The 24105-nt window shown below is 40.2% G+C and overlaps 1 protein-coding gene across 4 annotated transcripts in view; it reads right to left on the minus strand.

Annotated features, from left to right (window-relative positions):
• Positions 1-283: 283 nt before the first annotated feature.
• LOC126416477 (myosin-2 heavy chain-like) overlaps positions 284-24105 on the minus strand; it is a 123907-nt gene continuing 100085 nt past the window's right edge. For all 4 annotated transcript variants that reach the window (XM_050084215.1, XM_050084214.1, XM_050084213.1 and 1 more), the window contains one exon: positions 284-724. In XM_050084215.1, coding sequence (XP_049940172.1) covers positions 558-724 — 167 coding nt within the window. In that variant the 3' untranslated portion in view covers positions 284-557. The remainder of the gene's footprint in view (positions 725-24105) is intronic.

Raw genomic sequence — 24105 nt, forward strand, 5'->3', positions numbered from 1 at the left:
TACACTTAAGGGTGCAGTATTGCCTGCACAGAGGTACCAAACTTACTTAAACCATACTTTCAATATGAGAGAAGGAAAGTTGCTCCTTGCCATATAGCGGAGATGCAACTTTCCTTCTCTCCTATTGTTACATTCCATCCTGGATTTTCCATTGTTTGATTAACCATACTTTTGTGAGATATAAACATTCGTGTAGAATTCAAATCACAGAGCATTCCATAAGAGGAAATAGTACTGACTGCTATAAAAGACATAAGAACCAGGTATTGCAAGAATACAAAAAAAAGATTGTAATGAGCATTTATTACAAGGCATAAAGTTCTCACAGAAAACATATGACATTTCCCTCATATTCATACAATATCACAGAATAATCTTCATACATAAATTTTAGTAAAAAGTATGTACAGGTTTTGCTCTTCATCAAAATAAACATTATGTAAAAAACATTGACACACTACAATAAAATCACAAAAGCATATACAACTGACACTGACACACACACACACACACACACACACACACACACACACACACACACACACACACTTACATTTTTAACTACAAGTCAAGCGACCTCTTTTATCCGCTTCTTTCTTGGTGAGAAGTTTTCTTGTAGAACAATCTACTTCTTCTGCAGCAAACTTGCTCTTCCTTATGTTCTGTACTTCTTTAAGAGGACATCTTTCAACAACTAGTTGCAGCACATTCTCTTTATGGTTATCTGTAAAATTACAACCATGACAATCTCAAAAATTCATCCGGGACTAATTTACATATTTTCTATAATAATTCATTTTCAATATGGCTGCCTTTTCCGAAGGAAAACTACAAAGTAAGTAATTGATGAATAAAAATCTAATACCTGTCACAACCATGTAATGCAACTGTCATGAAATCAACGACAAAGGCCTGTTACAACCAATGAGGAACAATGTCTTCATAAGAGTTTATTGCATAATATTAAGGTTTGATGAATCTACCTGCAGTGGTGGTGGTGGTGGTGGTGGTGGTGGTGGTGGTGGTGGTGGTTCCCTCCATTACCAAACTGACTATTGCTTGATGCCTCATGTGTCCTGTCAAGCAATCCCTTCTTTTAGTTAACTTGTTCCCAATTACATTTAGTATCTCCTTATCTGCTATTCAATCTAGCCCTCTAACTTTAGCATTCTTTTGCAGCCACACATTTCAAGAGCTTCTATTCTCATCTTGTCTGAGCTGCTAATTGTCCATGATTCAAATCCACAGAAGGCTACACTCCGGATAAATACCTTAAGAAAACACTCCCAAACACTTTACATTATATCACATGTTAAATTCCTCTTTTTCAGAAAACTTTTCTTCTTACTGCCGGCCTGTATTTTATATTCTTTCTACTTCAGTCATCATCAGTTATTTTTCTGCCCAAATAGCAAAATCCATCCACATCTGTATGATGGATCTGTAAAAACTCTTGTTTAAGTCCATTGCTCTATCTAACAGAATTACAATGTGATCGATAAACTTCAAAGCTTTTATTTCTTCTCCCTGAACTTTAATTCTCTTTACCAATTTCTCCTGTTTCCCTTCCTGCTTGCTCAATGTACAGACTGAATAACTTCAGGGATAGGCTACAACCCCATATCACTCTCTTCTCAACTATTATTCCCCTTTTGCATCCTTCAACTCTTATAACCACTGTCAGGTTTCTGTACAATCTATAAATAACCTTTAGCTTCCTGTATTTATCCCTGTTACCTTCAAAATTTTACAGAAAGGAGTGCAGTAAACATTGTCAAAAGACTTCTCTAAACCTATAAATGCTTTAAATATAGGTTTGGCTTTCTTTAAATTATCAAGTCAGATGTAAGGTCAGTACTCTCTCGTCTTCCTACATTTCTCTGGAACCCAAACTTACCTTCTCCAAGAGCAACTTCTACCAATTTTTCTCTTCTTCTGTAAATAATTTAGGTCAATATTTTCCAGACATTATTCATTAAACTGATGGTACAGAAGTATGCACAACTGCAGCATCTGCCTTCTTTGGGGTTGGTATTACTACTACACACTTCAAGAAGTTATTTTGCTTGTCACATGTGTCTTCCACCCCAGGAAGAATAAGTTTTATTATAGTTGGTTCTCCAAACGATTTAAATAGTTATGAAGGAATGTTGTCAAATTCTTCTCGCAGTATCACGTCTCCCATCTCACCTCAACTTACTTCCTCTTCTCTTTCTGTAATATTGTCTCCACATTTGTTTCCCCTACACAGACCCTCTATATATTTGTTCCACATTTCCTTTCACTTCTTTGCTTAGTACTGGCTTGGCATTTGAGCTCTTTACATCCATACAACTGCTTCTCTGTTCTCCAATGGACTCTTTAATTTTCCTATAGGTAGCACCTGTTATTCTCCTAGTCACACATGTTTCTGCAGCTCTGCATTTGTCCTTTAACCATTCCTGTTTTTCCTGTCTTCCTGTATTTCCTGTCAATCTCATTTTTTATACACATATATCCCTTTTTGATTGCTTCATTTGCTGCAGTTATCAGAAGATAGAACATGTAAGGTAAAGCAATAGGATATGGGAGTTAGGCAGCGGACTGTGCAAACTTAAAAGAGTCATGAGAAATATGTGCTGCAGTTGAAATATGGTCTCTTATTTTGGTGTCAAAACACTGAAGTTAAAGATACAACAGTATAAGTAAATTCACATCGAGGTTTTCATTCATATTTATATTCATTTATGTGACTTTCTCTCAAGTTCTATGGTAAACTCACAGAACTGTCACAAGTCCTACTTTGGTGTCATCAATATTTAAACTGAAATTTATACATTATGATTAGTCACTTCATGATGTTTCCATGAAAGAAAAAATAAGTTTTTGCATGTTTGAGGAACTGTGATCCTTAACACACCAACAGTTGTAATTTGTACTCCATTAATGGGTCAGTCACTAAATTATTTAAAACCAAAGAGTGTAATTTTTTTATCCAGGGAATATATGATGTTGAAGAGTACTTGAATAATGCAAAACTCTCTTAAATAACTAGGTGATAGAATATAATAACAAATGCAAAAGTCAGCAAAACACTCTTCTCACTTCTTGCACAGCACACAGATTACTCATGAATCTATCTACAAACATATAGTGTGGAAGCCTATTTACCCCAATATGAGCTATGAGCCAACATGCAAATTAATATAAGGCCTTTGCAAAATGGAAGTTCTTATCTGTAAATATTCCACAGCCAATGGTTCTACCCAGAAACTTAATACACACTGAGTTCAGTAGCACCAAAATAAGATAACTAATATTCATTTTAACAGCTGCCACAACTTACACATTAAATGTTCTCCAACTGAGTGGACGTGTTCTGACAGATATTCTCAGTACGTAAACCAACAATCTTGTAACTGCTTTTACACCCATAATTACCATATTGAACACATAAGCAAACAAATATCTTTGCTATATATACCACACTCAAAACCATGATGCTACTATAAAACAAAAGACTACTGCCTTGTCAAGTTTCATCCTGGTCAAAAATCTATAAATATCAAGATTATAATTTCCTCAATCACTCCTCCTCATTATCCACCTGGTCTTAATTTACATTACTTCTTGAATTTGTTTCCTTCCTAAGCCTACCTCAATTTCCTTTCCAAACTACATTCTTAAAGTTGCTAATATGACACAATTGGCATAATGTAACAGAATAGATATCAAACAAAACTACTCATCGGTCAGAAAGTACATCTTAAGAGGACAAAACAAGCGATGTTTAATTCTATAGTAATTTTCTGCTGTCTTACACATTGACATACCTTGTTCCTGGCTTTGAACATGATTCACAATGTTGGAATCTGACAACTATAATCCGATTAAAATTACTTGAGATTTCAACTTAACGCATTTGAACTGGTTTCCTCCAATCAGAGCTCTCAATGCCATGCCCAAATTCTTCACAGTTGGAAAACTCTCAGTTCAATTTCAGTTCCTTGTCCGGATTTTTTCTTGATGTGTTTGGATCCTGAATCATAAGTCTGACACTCCTACTTTGTATTTCATCACACTGCACAAGACAGGATTCAACATCCCATATGCCCTAAGGAGCCAAAACATGACCACCAACCTACTATCAATATAAAGCCATCCAGGCGATAGCAGCATCAATGGGCCAAGGAATGACTGCTTATCAGACACAGACAGGGTGTAAGTAGTATCAGTGAGCATGGCGTCCATGTGTAGAATGGGAGAGGCACGCAATCAATCTGAATGACTTCAACACATGGTGAAACCATGTCCCGATGTTGTGGGATTGGGTGGCCAACCCTCATGACAGATGTCGGACGTCATGGGCTGGGAAAAGTGATAAAACAGGACAGTCAGCAAACTGTGGCAGAACAAACATCAGACTTTAATGCTGGACAAGGTAGATGTGTGTATGAATACACAGTGCACTAAACACTCCCAATGATGAGCTGATGACCCATGCATGTGCCAATGTTAACACCACGACATTCGGAAGCTATGACTGATAAGGGCGTGTCACCATCGGCACTGATGTTGGTGCAGTGGCAGAGCATTGCATGGTCTGATGAATCCTAATACCTCTGTCATCATGCCGAAGGGAGGACACGAATCCGTCGTCAGCTTCTCGATACCTGTATTGCAGACCACAATCAAGCTGGTGGCAGCTCCATTATGCTCTGGGAAACATTCACATGGGCATCCATGGGTCCAGTGGAGCTTGTGCAAGTGAGTTCCAATTGATGTGCTGGCCCCCCAACTCGCCAGATCTGAACATGATCAAACACATCTGGGATATGATTAAACATGGCATCAGAGCTCATTGCCCCCATTTCCAAAATTTACGGAAATTAGGCAACCTGTGTGTGCAAATGTAGTGCCAACCCCCCCAGCAACCTACCAAGGCCTCATTGCTGCCATTCCATGATGTGTCGCCACTGTTAGTTGTACCAAAGGTGACAATAGACAATTGAAGGTGGTATGGAGATATTTATGAAATTAATGATTGCTAGAAGGTTAAGGCAATTTTTTTTACTTTCCATGCCCAACTGCTGAGGTACTTCAAAATGTTGAACATACTTTGATTCATCTTGCTTACATATATTATGGGAGACAGTATCACATCAGAAGTTTTCTGACAACTATTTGTGGATGTTAATATGCTCACTGCGCTGATGGTAGAACTTTGGAACTCTTGAGTACTTCCTTCTGTAGATATCATGTGACTTTTTAATGCTACCCCCATAAGCACTCCATAGTCTCTATCCCTCAGTATATGAGATCTCCCTGGTCTTTGTTTAGCTGTGGTTGTTGTCCCTTCACATTTTCACTTCACCATCACATCATCATCAGTTGACCTGAACAGCTTCAGAAGAGTCTAAATGTCTCTGATAAACTTTCTACTCGGGTGACACCCAATGACTAGTCCACATTCGAAGTCACTGAGCTCTCCTGATTGACACATTCTGCTATAGCTGCTTCTCTACAAACAATACAATACTCCCTGGCTCCTTTTACAAGCACATCTGCCTCTCACCACATCCAGTGGTAAATTCCCCATTTCGTAGGTATGTCTGGTTACTTTTGATCAGATAGTTTACATACACATCCTAATTTCTCTTCTCCTTTATCTTTACTTCTCACTCTGTCCTTATCTCTAGAATGAAGCTGGCACAGTACTTACCAATGTACAACCTCTGACCTCTCTCCAATGCTTCCCCCTTCATCTTTGTCTACCCTCATCATAATTACTGGTGGGTCTCTCATCCTTGTGTCACAATGACTTGACTTTCCCTTTTAACCTTCAGCAGCATGTCCGTATCTCCTCTGCCACACAAGAACTATTAGCTCCAAAAGCTAAGTAGTGTGTATTGACAGTACTAGTACTACCTAGTTCATCTCCTGCAGTTAAGTACTAGCAAGCAATACCACCTCTCAATTTCTCAGAGTGTAACATTCATGTCAAATGGGAGTACTGTACATACTTCTAAGCAACCAAAAGACACAAATTTAACAAGCATTTAGCATACCCTTTAACAGTAATGATGGGGGCAATTTATTGTGGCATATACCCTACAGGACACTAACATCAAGGAGCCATCCAGGTCCACGACCACTCAATTACCACCCATAACTTATGAACATTTGTCAGTACTGGATCCATGGTGTACATTGTACACTTATCACTCAATGGTGCCCCAGATGTGCCCAATGGAATGCAAATTGGGTGAACTGGGATGCCACACAAGCATTCTAACGTCCATAACATTTTGCGGATGATGAATTTGTGGTGGCCTGCCTGCTACAGCAGCAAGTTTTTCTTCGAACTCAGCCTTCCCCCACAGACTGCTGCATGATCGGTTAACTGCACGCTATGGTCACTGGCTACAAGTGCAAAAGAGTGTTGCTCGGGGTGTAACAAGGCTATCAGCCTAGTTTTGCTCAGACTGACTCTTTTCCTCATTGTATTAGAATCGTTCCAGTCCTGCAACTGTGTTTCGGTGGACACACCATGTAGCAACACATTTGTCGTTGACAAACGTGCCATCAAGTGTGAAGGTGAAGGTTCACCCACACCGTGAGTGAAAAATAATGTGCAACAAACATTCCGACTGGTGTTCATTTTTTGGCTACGCGGGTATCGCCGTGCAAAACTTGATTCTCCATTCGTCATCTTGCCACTGACACTTCCCGCGAGAGACGATTGCAATGCGCGCCTTTACTTAGCACCGCAGAACTTACCAAGTGATCTCCTGCAAGGAAGTTAATCTGTGAGGCAAATTCATATCCATTTGGTGTAGCAATTTGGTTTTTAATAAAAGTGTCATTTTCTAGCCACATGTAGAACCTAGCACTCCACACTCCACTACACTGTATTTAGTTTTAGAAAATTAGTTATGGAAACAATCCCCACAAATTGTCCTTCTGAAGGTACATGACACAAGCAGAGTGCTGTAGTTGAAGAAAGAGATCCACATGGTCAAATAGAAAGTGTCTTTATCGTCTGACAGTAAGGTAATGCCAAGTGTGTGTTCTTTTCTTTGTAAACATCCACTATACAAAAATACTCCATTACCTGCCTGAATGGTGTCCTTATTGGCAAGAGAAATGTGAGGCCTCACGTGGCTTTCAATGCATTCATACCACACCACCAGCTTATAGTAACATATAGACTGACTCTCATCTTCAGGTGACAAAACTTAATGCTTTTAGTGTCGATTTATTGTGTTTTTGTGTCTGTTTTAATTAGTATGCCTTGGGTGGTTTTGCAAGCAGCGATGCAAGTATAGGGTAGTGGTTTCTGTACCTAAAAGCAAGGATGTGATTCTGGGTAGTATATCTGTCTCTGAAACCAGATTTTCCAAAATCTTAGCACTCTCAGCACACTCAATGTGGCATAACAAAAAATCTTAGTGCGTACATAACCTATGAGATGCAAAGGGCAAAGAGCATGAGAACCCATATTCTGCCTACAATCAAATATGCTGATGTTTTCCTTATCCAACTTTCACTCAATTGCCATGCCAAATGTAATGTCTGACATCCCAGTCATGGAACACACAAACTACTTAAATTCACTGAGAGAATGCTTTCTCCCAAACAGCGTATCTAGCTATAATACAGTTGCCTGTGAGTGTGTTACCTGAACCACATGACAACAGCACTTCAGGAATCACATCTGGAAAACGAGAGAGCTAAACAATAACTGGTAAAAATCATCAGAAACAATTATTACAGAAGCAGCATAGGATATGGAAGAAAAATAGGGGGAGTAAGGAAAGCTATTGTCAGTGCACTGACTAAGAAAATCTCATTACTTATCTGGATACAGCCACCCTAACTAACAAAGAGGAGGATTAACATGATCAAAAAACCAAATCTTACACAAGCATGGTTTCTGAAAACTTCAGATGACTATTTGTTCCACCTTTATGTTCATCATAATGGTAAAGAATCAGCACAACAGTTACTGGACTACATGATTTTATTGTAAGTGGATATGGTTTCTCTGAATTTTTTAAAGTGCAGATTAGCAAGTGAGATTTTCAGCATATTGTGATACACTCTTGACCAATTTAAATTCTTACTATGGAATATGGTGGAAGCTTTTACTGTTTTGACAAGGTAATGAGGCATCAGCAGGATGTGTGGGAGGAGCTGTTTCACGAAAGTCTTGACCGAAAATGATTTAAGAATCAGCTATAACAGGGTGTATATGTGGACAAGGGGGAAAAAAATTCCCAGATTTTTCCTGGGTGTCCTGAGTGAAAATACACTTATTCCCAGGTGAAAATATACTTTTTCCATGTTAAGTGCCAGAATACTTTCTCCCGAAACCATAAAACTTTTTGCCCCTGTGAATGATTAAGGTTTTATACCCCGGCATAAAACTTCCCTGCACTTTAGAAAACAAACGCCCCCCCCCCCCCCCCATGGGGGGGAGGGGAATTTGGAAAGATCTTTGATGTGCAACAGAATGTACGCTGCATATTTTCGTATTACAAAAGTATGTGTTTGGATTCCACCAAACACAGCACATCAGTTTCCAAAGCATTGAAATCTAGATTGCGATGCCAATCATAGCCAGACAATGACAGCAGATATTCGAGGCATAGGACACATGAGTCAGGCCATAGCAACCAACATCACTGTCCAGTAGCACGAACAAATAAATAGGAAAAGTTATTTGTTTAAGTTTATATATATATAGTGTAGCTACACGAGAAACTAAGCTTTCCCATATAATATTGGTCTTATTCGCACGTGTTAAACTTTAATATACATCACACAAACGTGCCAGTAAAATTTTAAACAATACATAAACGTTTGGCTCGAAATTCTTCTAAGTGGTTGGCCCTCAGCGTATTAAGCTTTAAATGGGAATCAAAAGCTTTGTGATTTCAGAAATTCAATGCACATTCGCACATGTAACATAATTCACCTTGCGTAAAATGAAATTTACTTTGGAAGTAATGCTTTTCAACCACCATTCGCAATATTTTCCACGACCTGTTACAGTTCGTTGCAGCAGTTGTCAGAGAGCGACAGAAAACAATGTTACAATGCATGCTCAGCTATGATGATGTAGGAAGCCCACATGTTCATACCTATACAGCTTTATGAGATCTTACATTACATCGTAAATGAAACAGAACATCAGAGGGTACCCGAAGAGAATCTGAACTTTGCAAAGAAATAGGCCCCAACCTTATCTTAAGCTTTTCAGTGTGGTTTTCAGACTGCAAATTTTCTTGGAGTACCAGTACTGTATTATCTCATGTTTGGTTCTTTATTATGGCATAACGTCATATGTGCCAGGAGGTAAAAATGGGCACTTTTAATTCAGCAAACAGTTGACACTAGCCAATACTGTAAAATGAAACACTCTCTTTCAAATAAATTGACTGCTTCTGCGGAAAAGATTAATAAAAGCCAAATTTCTTTAGCAAATCGACAAAAATAACTTTAGTGTTGTGCAAGGCAGTAAACTAAAACTAATAACATATTCTTGCCTTCCACATGTATGTAAATGTATTTTAATTCACTCGCTAGCTCTCACAGAAATCTATTTTGTTTTCATTTGATACGAGAGTTGTAAACAAAGACAAAACAGTGAAATCACTAAACCTAAGCACGGGGCATGTGAAGACTATCACATGGAGACTACTACCCTCTCCACTGCAACTTAAACTGCTCTGCGCATGCATGCGTGTATCTGGCAGCTTGGGCTCACCAGAAGTAGTTTTCCAACTAGTGTCTGGCTGCTTGTTGCTACTGCTGATACAGCTAACAGCCGTACTTCAAGTAGCCATAAGCGTGAGCAGGTACTGCTCATACACGACTGAACTGAGCATACACACGAGCCCGCTGGCACATGTTCAAACGAACCTAATGTAAACTGCCATGACATCACAGTCATTGGAAGCAGTTTGTTGTTAGGAAGTATTGCATAGTCTTCATCCTAAAGCCTTTGACATATTTTGGTGCTGGCAGACATTTGTGTGTGCACTGTGTTTTGTTGTTTGAAATGGCGCATTTCCTTTGCAATTTAAGTTTATTTTGGTCCCACAGCTGCAATATTATTCTGCAGTAGTGGGCAACAGTAAAATTCTCTGTTAGAGTATCAGTTCTTACCAGTCAAAATTACAAAAATTTAACTGAAAACTAAAACAATGAAAAATTCCTGGGTTTTTCATGGTTTTCTCCCACATGAAAAAATTCCTGGGTTTTTCTTGGTTGTCCTGTGGCATATACGCCCTGTATGGAGTGTAGCCATGTATGGAAGTGAAACATGGACGATAAATATTTTGGACAAGAAGAGAATAGAATCTTTCGAAATGTGGTGCTACAGAAGAATGCTGAAGATTAGATGGGTACATCACATAACTAATGAGGAAGTGTTGAATAGGATTGGGGAGAAGAGAAGTTTGTGGCACAACTTGACTAGAAGAAGGGATCGGTTGGTAGGACATGTTCTGAGGCATCAAGGGATCACCAGTTTAGTATTGGAGGGCAGAGTGGAGGGTAAAAATCGTAGAGGGAGACCAAGAGACGAATACACTAAGCAGATTCAGAAGGATGTAGGTTGCAGTAGGTACTGGGAGATTAAGAACCTTGCACACGATAGAGTAGCATGGAGAGCTGCATCAAACCAGTCTCAGGATTGAAGACCACAACAACAACAACAACAACAACTTCTTTGAGTTCAGTCAGTGTGTGCTCATCTTGAAACTGAAGGAAGATCATTAATCATGCCTGAAAAGCAGAAGTGGTATTCTTAGAGCTGGTACTTAGATATATTGTCAATAACAAGAATGTAACAGCTGATATACTACTACAGCAAATCAACAGAACACGCGTTGAAACCCCCAGGTCTCCTAAGAGCACATGTGATAGCCCTTCTCCAGTCTTGTCAATACTTTGTCTCAGGTAGCTATCAAATCATGTGGGCACATTATTTAAGAAAAGTAAGATATTCACACATCAAATGCCTTTGTGAATTTTCTTATTCTTTGGTGCAGTCTGAATCTGACCTGTGTTCCCTATCAGTTTGTTATGTGCCACTATACAGCACGAGAAACTGATGTCAAAAGTGTCAATTTCAAGGCTTTTAATCATTATTATTTTCATTCTCTTTGCATTATTGCCTATTGTCTCATATAAGTTTCCCACAATGGCTTTCTATACTGCACTTGAGAAATGGTCTAGCTTCAGCTGCCACAGACTGAGGTTATGTGTGTGTGAGTTGCTTTTGTGAGCACGTGTGCATGCGTGCGTGTGCATGTGTGTGTGTGCTTGTGTGTTTTGACAAATGCTTTGTTGGCTGAAAGCTCACTTTCCAACAGTCTTTTCGTTGTGCCTATCTGCGACTGAGCATCTCTGCTGTATGGTGAGTAGCAACTATCCTTTTCATATTATTATGAATGGAAAATACAGGCTGGAATGTAATAACGTTATGTAAAGGATAGTTTCTGCTCACCATATAGCGGAGCTACTGAGTCGCAGTGCCACACACACACACACACACACACACACACACACACACACACACACACACACGACTGCAGTCTTTGGCAGCTGAAGCCAGACTACGAGCAGCAGTTCATGATGCGACAGGCAACCAGGCGGGGTACCTAGGAAGTCGCGGTAGGGAGGAGGAGGGATGGCAGGGTAGTGGCAGGGAGGGTAAAATACTGCTAGTGGGAGTGTGCAGGGACGAGGTGGAGAGAGGGTAAGGCATTAAGGTGCAGTTGAAAGGTTAGAAGTGAAAAGACTTGGTGCATTGGTGAAATAGTGGGCTGTTTAGTGCTGGAATGGGAATAGGGAAGGGGCTAGATGGGTAAGGACACTGACACTCCTGCAGCCTCTTTTCCTAGCAGTAGTACACACATTCACACAAACAACCACACCTCTGTGGTCAGGAAGTGTGCATTTGTGTGTGTGAATGTGTGTACTGTTGCTAGAAAGAGGGAGTGCTCAAAAGCTAGTGTGAATGCTGTTTTCTGTTGTATGTTACTGTCCTCCATCCATCGATCTGCTGTAGGTGAGTGGTTGCCATTGCCTTTCCCTTATTTTACGTACTGCACCATCCAGGAATTTCCACTGCTTTTGATGCATTAAATATTTGACTTGAATTGTATAATTGAGAAAATTATGTGTAAAGTTTGTTGCAAGTAACCAAGTGCTATCATTCTCAAACACCAGATGAATATAGTGTTGCACAATGTCAGTTGCATTGCCTCAAGGCGCACACAGTTTCTAATTGTAATACTTGACTTATTATGTTATGGTTACAACATAAAATTATCTCTCATAGCATGAAGGTTATGACAGAAATTTAAATTTTTAAATTTGGTTGATAATTATGTGAGATATTGAAAATCAAATTTCTGTTGCCTCTGAAGATCATTCAACAGGCAACTTGCAACTGGGACTGTGAACCACAAACCAGGATAGGGATTTTGTAACATAGATAGAAGTCGCTTGAGCGGGATGGTGTCAAAAGCCTTCAGGAAACCTGAAAATGTCATTTCCTGCATTCTTCACAAGTTCAGATGTTTGGTTTCAGAAAATCCATCATAAGCCATAAATTCATTATCTATCGGTGTGATACAAAGAAAAGGACACAGTGATATGAGTAACACAAACTTTTGTCCGGCGTTCAACCACAGTGTGGAAGTCTTAACACACACTGTATAAATTGCCAGAGTGAATTTGTCCTAAGTTCCAGAAATACAAAAAACACCAGCCATAACTTGACATATATCCAATGATAGGACATAAGCGACAAGACTATATTAGATCATGAAATTGAGAATTCATTTGCACAGTCAAAGACAGCTCCTGTTTCATGGCTGACAGTGCAGATAAAAGAAAAGATAATTATTTATTACAGGGACCCGATTTCAAGGTCTTAATGATTGCCTGAAGGGCAGTCATTTAATTTGGTTGAGAAAGAGTAGCACTTGCTTTTATTTCTTTTCATCTTAAACTGTGAATCAATTATTACTGCTTTTAGGCAACTGTCACTGTTACCAGGCCCAGTAGTTCATATTTTGCCCCAGTGTGTAGTTGTCCACAAAAGGAAGAAATTGTAAACAGAAGAAAAATTCATGAACTGGAGACTTTTTAGGGATAAAAATAGAATATTATTCAACTCTTCTTAAAATATTTATTTAATTAAATGCATTCCAATACAAAAAATATGTTTTGCATGATGCAAAAACTGTGCTACACTTCGTCCATCATGAAAGAAATGTATTTAACAAGTAATACAAATCTAGTTCATTACTAATGTCACAGACCACATGCAAAATAATCGTATGGTTCAGTCTACCTTGTAACATCCTTTATCTTAAACAAGTTTTTCATAAACTTACAAAAGCATTGTTTATTACAACAAATGACCAAGGAAGCTTAATAAGAATGCAAACAAAGCACGCAAGCTTTGGAATCAATTGTCTTGTCCACTCATAACTTTTTAAAAACTCCACATTTTTCCTAACTGCTCATTTTCTCTCTCTAAAAGTTGCAAAAACACATCTCTTACTTAATCTCTCTCCATCAGACCCACTTTTGTAAAATTTTACAATTCCATCCAAGTCTGTATTATGTCCAAGGGTATATTTTTCCAATGATTAAAAAAATTTCAAGGAACTAATGCTGAATCAACCCTAGAGTGATGCAATAAATTGATTTAAAACTTCAAAACACAATTTTCTGAAAAATTCTTGAGACATTCTGAATTTGATACTTTCATCAAGATGTTTTGAGGTAGAACCAAGATAAGCAACTGTCTGAGCACTTTTACGCAAAAATTCTTCAAATTTAAAATCACAAGAAGCACCTAAATCATCAGTAACTGGTATTTTTTCACACGATTACATTTCTGTAATTCTGTATTTAAAATTTTTAACCAATGAAAAACTTTAATAACCATTGTTAAATTGAAATAACACTTTCACCTTTGCAAATAATCATAATCGTAGAAACCCATACTTTGGCCGATACCTTGCTGCCAATTCCTTCGTCAATAAAAATGCCACACAGAAGCTACATCAGTTATTTATAATTTGCCATTACAACCTTGCTATACTCTATTTGTGCTACACGTCTGTTAAATAGGAATGTATACCAAAATGAGACATCAACCACAATTCCATAAAATGTTAAATCTTTATATATAAATTGTTGGACTGTAGGCTGATGGAGAAGGTAAACATTTTTCAATTTCTTTCTCACTTTCAAACTGCAACTCTTTGAACTGAGCACAGCGCTTCGGTGACTCCCGTATAAAGTTTACTAAGTCTTTCATTATTCCAATAAATTTTCTGACAGGTAAAAATGTTTGAACTCCATATTGCATGATGAAATTAAGATTATGAGAATTACATTTCAAAAGCAATGCTCAAGGCTCTTGCTTGTGTATCTGTGACTGCAGACTTAGCCAAAAACATTTGAGGCCTCATTCTAATACTGGCCCCTTACTTTTGACAGTGATAACTTGTGTAACATTAACATTTCTTATGTTTGTAAATGACTGATGCTCAAAGATACTTTTTCAGTTTGGGACACATCAGAAGTTTCATGTTATAAAACTGAAACACAAGCAGAAGTTTCTATCTCCTTCATAGGGCTTAAAAAGTCTGTAGTTGCCACCAGATCAAGAATTTAATTTTGATTATGATTTTGTTTTAGGGCACAAAAACAACTAGGCCCATAAGCACCCACATCAGAACGGTAGAACACAAAGACAAAGAGAGGAGTTAAAAACAACTACACCTTAATACCAACTGACAGAAGAGAAGACAGCTAAAAACATAGATGTGGAGAAAAGTCCATCATTTGTTTGAAATAAAATGACAATATCGAGAACTTCATTATTAGTTTCAATGGGTATTTTATGTGCTGATACAATTAACATGAAAAGATGGTTGATTTTGGGGGAGGGGACCAAACAGCGAGGTCGGGAACCATACAAAGAGGTCATTGTTCCCATCATCTGGATTGCAGAAATCGAGGGAGGAACAACACTCATCATAGTTCAGTCAAGTGGAAGGTATAACATGCAAAGTGGAGAAAGGGATATCAGGACAGCAGGAAGAGGAAATAACAGGAGTGCGGTGGGTGGAAATGGGGAAATCAGGGGTGCCCCACAAGCGTTATGCACGGTGGGGCATCAGAACAGCCACTGATTTGTCCTGACACCCACACCATGCTATTATCACGATAGAACAGGACAACACCAGAGGAAGAAGACACTAGAAAAGAGGAGCAAAAAAGCAGAACAGATAAGACCAAATGTAAGGAAAAGGTAGGGAGAACCTGGCCAGTGTGGAGGCAAGATCAAGGTCTTCATAACCAATGCCTACATTAAACTGAGGGACTCAAAATTCCAAAGGAAAATTCAAGGATTTATACCCAAGAGTACGAACCACTTTCACAAAGAAAACTGAGGACAGACAAACATGTGACGATCGTCTGCTAACACCAGAAACAAGGAAGGCGGGAGGGCATATTTAGTACGAAGGGCCGAAAGCTGGCGGAGGTCCAACAAAATATAGATCACTGTGCGAGAAGCCCCACAACTACAAAGGAATCATTGCAGAATAAAAACCATGGGCCAACTTAGTATGGCCAATATTAAGATGGAAGAGGATGGTGAACTCCCACCAGGAGAGGCAGGGAGAACAACATCACATGGTGGGAGTCTCCTTGATGACACAAACAAAATTCATTAGACAGGGAAGAGCCTCCCAGGAGTAAGGCCACGACTGAATAAAAAGGGATTTGACGTCAAGCCAGGATACTCACGTGGCCAGGAACCAAAAGGAAATCAAACCAAACAAGCAGTGATGAAGGTGAGCAAGGAGGTCGTGAACAGCAGAGACAAAGTGGTGGTGGGAAACACATCGAGTGATAGCCGAAAGACCACAGCGGGAGACGGGCAGGAGGAGGGAGGGTGGAAGACAGGACTGGGGCAAGGAAGAGGTAGGAGGGGGAAGTATGCACCAGTAGAAATCATCAACACAGGATGAGTCAGCCATATTTTTACTATCCTCAGTGTAAAACAAATGATCAAGGAATCTCTTATATTCCTTTCTTTCTTGTAAATCAGGTGGTATGGTGAGCATGGAGTGTCAGTCATGACAAATTACACACATGGGTGGCGGAACGCATGTGCTCCCCTCATGGAGTGGGTACCCATAGTCACCACATGGCGGATCCGCGATACATCAGGAAGATCTGTGCCTGACATGCAAACTCCAAGCATCTCACAGGCGGTGGGCCGTACGCTTCACCTCACACTGATAACACATAACCTTGACCTTCAATGGGAAGCTATCTCTCTCAAAAGCCAGAACACAGGCCGCAGTATCGGTGCAGTTGTCCCTACAACCTCCCTGCACATATCAAACAAAATGAACGCCCCATCATTCCAGATTAGCCTGTAGTTCATCAGTCTAAAGGTTGAGGTCCCCGTGGAAAATGACTCCCTGGATCATTCTCACAGACTGGTGAGGTGTAATACACACTGGAATCTTTCCAAGATAATCATAAGCCTGAAGGGCGGCAGACTGGGCAGCAGAGGAAGCACTGATCAACAGCCAACCCCGCAACATCTTACTGAAAGAATCCACTTCATCAAACTTGTCTTTCATATTTTCTGCAAAAAAAAAAAAAAAAAAAAAAAAAAAAAAAAAAAAAAAAAAAAAAAAAATTGCTTTTTGTCAGTGAATTTGTCCCATTCGTCCTAGTACAGACCAGGTAGTGGGGAAAGTGTTTTTTTTTTACCCCAAACCTTCCAGGGTGCAGCCAGAAAAGGGAAAGTCGCAGGCTTATAGGAAGCAGCATTCAACAGTCTGTTACCACACGAAGAGATGGTCATAGGAGAATGGACATTTTTGGAACTCAATATGGTTTATGCACAAAGCATCCTCCCCAGTGGCTCACCTCATGGACACCACCCAGCCACATCACAGGCCATATGGCACAGTGGCCATTTCCAAGAGCTCCAATTCTCCAGAATGACAAGCAACCACTCCTAGGCATAAATGGGGATGCAACAGCTCAGGTATCAGAAGTGTTGTCAGGTGGCCAGCCAGTTGTTTACATAACAGCTCCACCACAGATTGGCTACACGTGTTGGGACCTAGCAAGGCAGAGTGGGGCTACCACAGAGAGGGAAGAGGGGGAGGAAGGAGTTCTTCCCCAAATAACTCACTCTACAGACAGAACATGTAGAAGTGGAGGCAAATCCCAAAAGGGGACCAAAAACGCCAAAAAGGATGAATGAGAAAAGGCAAGGGGGAAACAAAATTGCAAGGAATACAGGAATCCAGGTGGAGTCATGTTGACATGAGTAAGAACACCGCGAGAGGGGGAGTAGGTGGCAGCGGGGGAGGAAGAATGGGCTGCAACAGCTCGGGACCCAATGGGTGCCATGCACAAACTCACGAAAGAACCATGAGCCCCCTGGAGGGAACAGGAAAAGAACTTTATGTGTGAGCCCTTGTTTGCTCTGCTCCAGGTCTCCAGTTTGAAAATCAATCACCACCCAAGCTTTTTACTTAATTTTCTGGTCTACACGTCAAAACTCTGAACTTTCACTCACTCACTTTAGCACTGATTTGATGAATTCCGTATATCTATCAAGTTGAAGCCAAAGATTATTATTAAGACAATTTTTAAAAACTGGAAAGACTGAAGATTTCTCTGCATCTGACTCTAAAATCAAAAATGTATTTTTATGTTGTACAAAGAAACATTTAAAAAAATCAGCATGAAAATAAAACAATACGAATGATGCTGATGTTCTGTGTTACTGCATATTTTTCATTTATATTTCAGGTAGGTAACATATTTAACGTCATGTTCGTCAATTCATTGTCATAGTTGTCGGATGTAAGTTGTTTATTAAAGTCAAACTTTTTGTAAACTGCAGAAGTTTTTAATACATGCTTTGAAAGGTAAAATTATAAAACTACACACTTGGTTCTCAGAGTACAGTGTAGTTCCTAACTTCACGTTAATAACAATATTTTACGCACATTTAAATGAATACCACACAGTGATTTTATTCCTTTAGTCTGCCTGTTGATAAGAAGAAATGTGAACACAGTACTACAGATATTCAGATTTAGGTTTGACATGTGCGATATGCCTGCCATCATTGGAGGCGATGTGACACAGACAAATAGCAAAATTCTGCATGACCTGCTGAAGTGTCGAAACATCAATGCTGTCCATGACTTCCTGAATGTCTGTTTTCAGCTCAGCAATTGTTTTGGGGTTATTGCTGTACACTTTGTCTTTAATATACCCCAGAAAAAGGAGTCATATGTATTCAGATCCAGAGAATACGGCAGCCAATACAGGTCTATGTCAGTTGTCTCTAGGTACCTCAGTGCCAGAATGGGGTCCCCAAAGTGCTCCTCAAGGACATCAAACACTATCCTGCTTCGACAGGGTGAAGCATTGTCTTGCATGAACCACATCCTGTTGAAGTCAGTGTCACTTTGGATAATGAGTATGAAATCATCTTCCAAATCCTTCACGTACCTTTTGGTAGTCACTGAGCCATCGAGGGATATCGTTTCTATTATCCATGAATGGACATTGCATACTGTACAGTCACCCATTCAGGGTGAAGAGACTTCTTAATTGTGAAATGCGGATTCTCAGTCCCTCAAATGTGCCAATTTTGCTTATAGGCGAACCCATGCAAATGAAAATGGGCTTCATTACTAAACCAAACCATGCATTCGCATATTAATTCCCATGATGCCCCACAGCTAACCGTGCAGTTTGAACGTCCTAATGCAAACCGCTCAGAAGTTACGATGACTGTCATATAGTTCAATAATGGTCATCCTGTATATTGTAATTTATTTTAAATGTAAATGTAGTCTATGAACCACCAGGTTTTGATTTTAAACATTTCACACACACAAAGCTAGGGACACTTCTTGTCCATTGTGATTCACAGTAAATACATTATTGGAATCGTAAATACATCTCAAGTGGAACATGAACATATACTCGTAATTTATTTTCTACAATCACTATTACAGTGGAACTTCGATTTTACGTTTTTTTTGCGATTCTATACCATAAATTCGTAGCCTCTATGAAAAGCCCCGAAGATCAATGCTAAAAATTCTTCAATTTTATATTTCTTCCTAGAAAGGTTTACTTCGATTCTAAATACTTACTCGGCGTCTCACTTGACTTCATCCCGTTTTCTTCCTATTGACAACTGAAGTGACTGAACGAGTTATAAGTGGCACAAGAAGGAAGATGGCTCACACCATGGGTGGTGGTGGAATTAAGGGAATATTTTTGGCCATTGCAGAGAGGGGTGCCAACACAACTTGCGATATTTCACTTCACCGCGCAATTATGATAGAACTACTGCAAGGTTACAGGAGTAAAGGAAAAACAAGACAGTCAACATGAAGTGTTCCAGACCAAGCCAATACATGACGAAGGGACCCAGGCACCATCTTTTCTTGAGCCAATTATAACTAAGTCTCCACTTTTAGCACATATTTCCGATGTATTGTATTCAGCAACAATATCAATTGTCAGCCTTTTAAATTCAAACCAAGTCTCAATATGCTTGGTCACAATCAAGGAAACATCACCTCTTTCTGGCTAGTGAATTCTTATTCATTAGTGACTTGTTACGTCATCCAATAGCTAGCCCAGCCACCACACCACACCAAAACACACAAAATAAGCTCTCCTACTGGATGCGTGGAGAGGGGTTGTGGCCCTTCAGTGACAGGACAGCATGTAACGGTGAAAGCATTTTGTGAAGTGCTGAAAATGCTGTGCTATGACAGAGCTGTCACATGGGAATAGAACAAGGGTTTTGCAATAGCCTATTTTAAAGACTTCTGAAATGATACAGTTGCAAGAAGTACATACACAACTTGTGCATGTACTCTGCATCGCACACACCACACACCGTAGATCGTAAAGACTGGCAGCAGTAACAGAGGGCATGAAGCAAAACTGTAGCACCTGAGCTTTATTTCAGACTTACATTTTACACAGTGTACAGAAATCCACTGAGGTAACTTTAAAATGCTTGTAACATCAGCTGAGGAAGTGAACTCATTTTTTCACATCCCTGTTCCTCTCATCAAGAATAAAATAAGACTTTAACAGTTATCAGCATACAAAGTGCAGCTCGTCAGAAAGTCATTAAACAATAACAGCAATGGTGACAAACTACACTCCTGGAAATGGAAAAAAGAACACATTGACACCGGTGTGCCAGACCCACCATACTTGCTCTGGACACTGCAAGAGGGCTGTACAAGCAATGATCACACGCACGGCACAGCGGACACACCAGGAACCGCGGTGTTGGCCGTCGAACGGAGCTAGCTGCGCAGCATTTGTGCACCGCCACCGTCAGTGTCAGCCAGTTTGCCGTGGCATACGGAGCTCCATCGCAGTCTTTAACACTGGTAGCATGCCGCGACAGCGTGGACGTGAACCGTATGTGCAGTTGACGGACTTTGAGCGAGGGCGTATAGTGGGCATGCGGGAGGCCGGGTGGACGTACCGCCGAATTGCTCAACACGTGGGGCGTGAGGTCTCCACAGTACATCGATGTTGTCGCCAGTGGTCGGCGGAAGGTGCACGTGCCCGTCGACCTGGGACCGGACCGCAGCGACGCACGGATGCACGCCAAGACCGTAGGATCCTACGCAGTGCCGTAGGGGACCGCACCGCCACTTCCCAGCAAATTAGGGACACTGTTGCTCCTGGGGTATCGGCGAGGACCATTCGCAACCGTCTCCATGAAGCTAGGCTACGGTCCCGCACACCGTTAGGCCGTATTCCGCTCACGCCCCAACATCGTGCAGCCCGCCTCCAGTGGTGACGCGACAGGCGTGAATGGAGGGACGAATGGAGACGTGTCGTCTTCAGCGATGAGAGTCGCTTCTGCCTTGGTGCCAATGATGGTCGTATGCGTGTTTGGCGCCGTGCAGGTGAGCGCCACAATCAGGACTGCATACGACCGAGGCACACAGGGCCAACACCTGGCATCATGGTGTGGGGAGCGATCTCCTACACTGGCCGTACACCACTGGTGATCGTCGAGGGGACACTGAATATTGCACGGTACATCCAAACCGTCATCGAACCCATCGTTCTACCATTCCTAGACCGGCAAGGGAACTTGCTGTTCCAACAGGACAATGCACGTCCGCATGTATCCCGTGCCACCCAACGTGCTCTATAAGGTGTACGTCAACTACCCTGGCCAGCAAGATCTCCGGATCTGTCCCCCATTGAGCATGTTTGGGACCGGATGAAGCGTCGTCTCACGCGGTCTGCACGTCCAGCACGAACGCTGGTCCAACTGAGGCGCCAGGTGGAAATGGCATGGCAAGCCGTTCCACAGGACTACATCCAGCATCTCTACGAACGTCTCCATGGGAGAATAGCAGCCTGCATTGCTGCGAAAGGTGGATATACACTGTACTAGTGCCGACATTGTACATGCTCTGTTGCCTGTGTCTATGTGCCTGTGGTTCTGTCAGTGTGATCATGTGATGTATCTGACCCCAGGAATGTGTCAATAAAGTTTCCCCTTCCTGGGACAATGAATTCACGGTGTTCTTATTTCAATTTCCAGGAGTGTATGTCGTTAAGCAGATGTCCACATTTATGCTTATGGTTTAAGTATCTAACTGCTGTGATGATTTTGGATTAATTCAACATGTTCATCAATTTTTGTTTTTTTCTGGGTGAGCACATAGAATGATTTCTCAAAAACACTTGTTTTGAACATATAATTTGTGCTCATAGCATTTCGGAAAACAGCTCAATTACCTTGAACCCAGATACCAATTACAATTTTTTGACAGGTTTTTACTTGCTGTTACACATCTGTGATTTTTTAAGAACTGACGAAATTCATTACCATAAAATATTGCACAACATTGTATTGTACATTTAATTTACTTCCCTTAGATTTTGTACACAGTATTGGAGAGGATTAAGATTTTTAACCACATATGCAAATTACATGTGTCTTTGCTCATATTTTGGGGGTTTTATCATTTTCCTCAATTCTGCGTTTTTTTAAGTCTGGAAAGCACAAAAACATGAAGTAGGGGTTTCGCTGTACTTTGGGCCAATTTTTGTCATGGAATAGCAGTTGGCACAAATAGTCGACATTTTAAGATTTCAGCAAATTCCACTATTCTTAGCAGTAAAAACACTAACATAAAGAATCATCAAAACATATTCAGGCAGAACAAATTTTTAAAGAAACATTTCAATATTTAAAACTAATTCTTTTACTCTATTCTGCAAAGCCTATCTCTGGATATACAATTTCTTACAAGATCATGTTTCCTTAATTTTATGAAAGTTATGCCATAGAACTTTCATAAAACACTTAAACGCCAAATAAAACAGTAATACTATTCCTAAAAATATTTAACTACTTTCCTACTAGTTTATTTCTTCTATTTTTTGTTTTCTCTATACAATTTGTATCAAGGATATTGTCATAAACACAGATTATTGCAAGCAGCTGGATTCCGAGGTTCAGTTAGTACCACAACATAAGAGTGGAAGCATTTGTGGTGAGTAACTGAGATTATTTAAAATTTTCATTGCACCTAGGGATTCCAATTCATAACAATCTGAGGATTTCTTGGTGGAAGTAATAATGTGCTGGGCACTTTTTTTAGAACTATTGCAGATTTCAGCAAGAGTACAACACAAACTTTGCTCTGAATAGGCCATTAAGTTGAACAGTATGTACATAATTGATGATGAGTGTTAGTTGATTCAATCTGATATTTATTTATTTAGATATTATAAAGGTCTTAAGTCAAGGGAAGGCAAGAATAATATAACTGTATTTTTCTTTTCTTTTTGGTGTCTGGGTTTTTGTGAACTCAAAGTGCGTGGACTTCAATTTCACTTAAAACAGTCCTAGATACAGAATGGGAGTAAGAGGTACACATGTAAATACTGTGCTGTCTCATGTGGCTTTACATTCAAAAGCTGAGCAGCAGGTTGCACGCATGTAATACTCATACCTATCACTACAAACACATGGTGTACCACAAAATAAAGTGAACTGTCACATCATTTTAAGAGTTTCTACACTAAAAGGAAAACCAAAGATACAGCTCCTTTCCACCTATCAGCAAGAGTCTTATAATATTATTGGCTAACTGGGATGAATTTCACTTGGTAACAAGAAAATACAAATATCAATCAAATGACGAATGTTTACTGTTAGTCTCTTATTCAGAAGTAATTTAGAAGTACAGGAGACCACACACCGAACAGCAACAGCATAGAGTCATCAACAGGCACACACGAAAAAAAGAATGAAAACTTTGCTAGCTTTCTGAAGAAATCCTTTGACGAGTTAGAGAAACACACACACACACACACACACACACACACACACACACACACACAGTGAGGATGACATATGGAGACATGGACTGGGAGGAGGGGTGACAAGAGCAAACAGATACAGGGCGTGGGGACAGCAAGTTAGTGGAGATTGAATCCAGGAGGATTACAGGTGTGAAGGACATATTGAACGATAACTCCCATCTAAGTTTGAGGACATGATGAAAAGTAATGCCTCCAAATTTTTTATTCCGTTTGCAATATTGGCTTAGGTATTACTCATCGTGTTTATCACTCTGTTGACTTTCCCACTTCGCCAACACAAGTTGCAACCCTCTGCCACAAGAGGGCTCTGAACTGTAGCACATAACATGGTGGTGTGTAATGTAACTATGTCAGTGTCTGAGCAACAGAGTTTCAAATGTGATCAGAACGTCCACACATGGAGCAGCCCCCCCTTCAGCATGACAATGCCCGGCCACACGCAAGTGCTGTGACATCTGAAACAATCCGATACCTCGGATTCACTGTCATTTACCATCCTTCATAGTCTCAACTTGGACCCATCGAGGACGTCACTTAGATAGTGATGATGCAGTGCAAGCAGAGTTGAGGTTGTGGCCCCATTAATAAAGTCAAACATTCTACAGTAATGAGATCAACAACCTGGTCTCTCATTGG

Source organism: Schistocerca serialis, chromosome 8 (genome assembly GCF_023864345.2).
Source record: "Schistocerca serialis cubense isolate TAMUIC-IGC-003099 chromosome 8, iqSchSeri2.2, whole genome shotgun sequence".
Taxonomy (NCBI): domain Eukaryota; kingdom Metazoa; phylum Arthropoda; class Insecta; order Orthoptera; family Acrididae; genus Schistocerca; species Schistocerca serialis.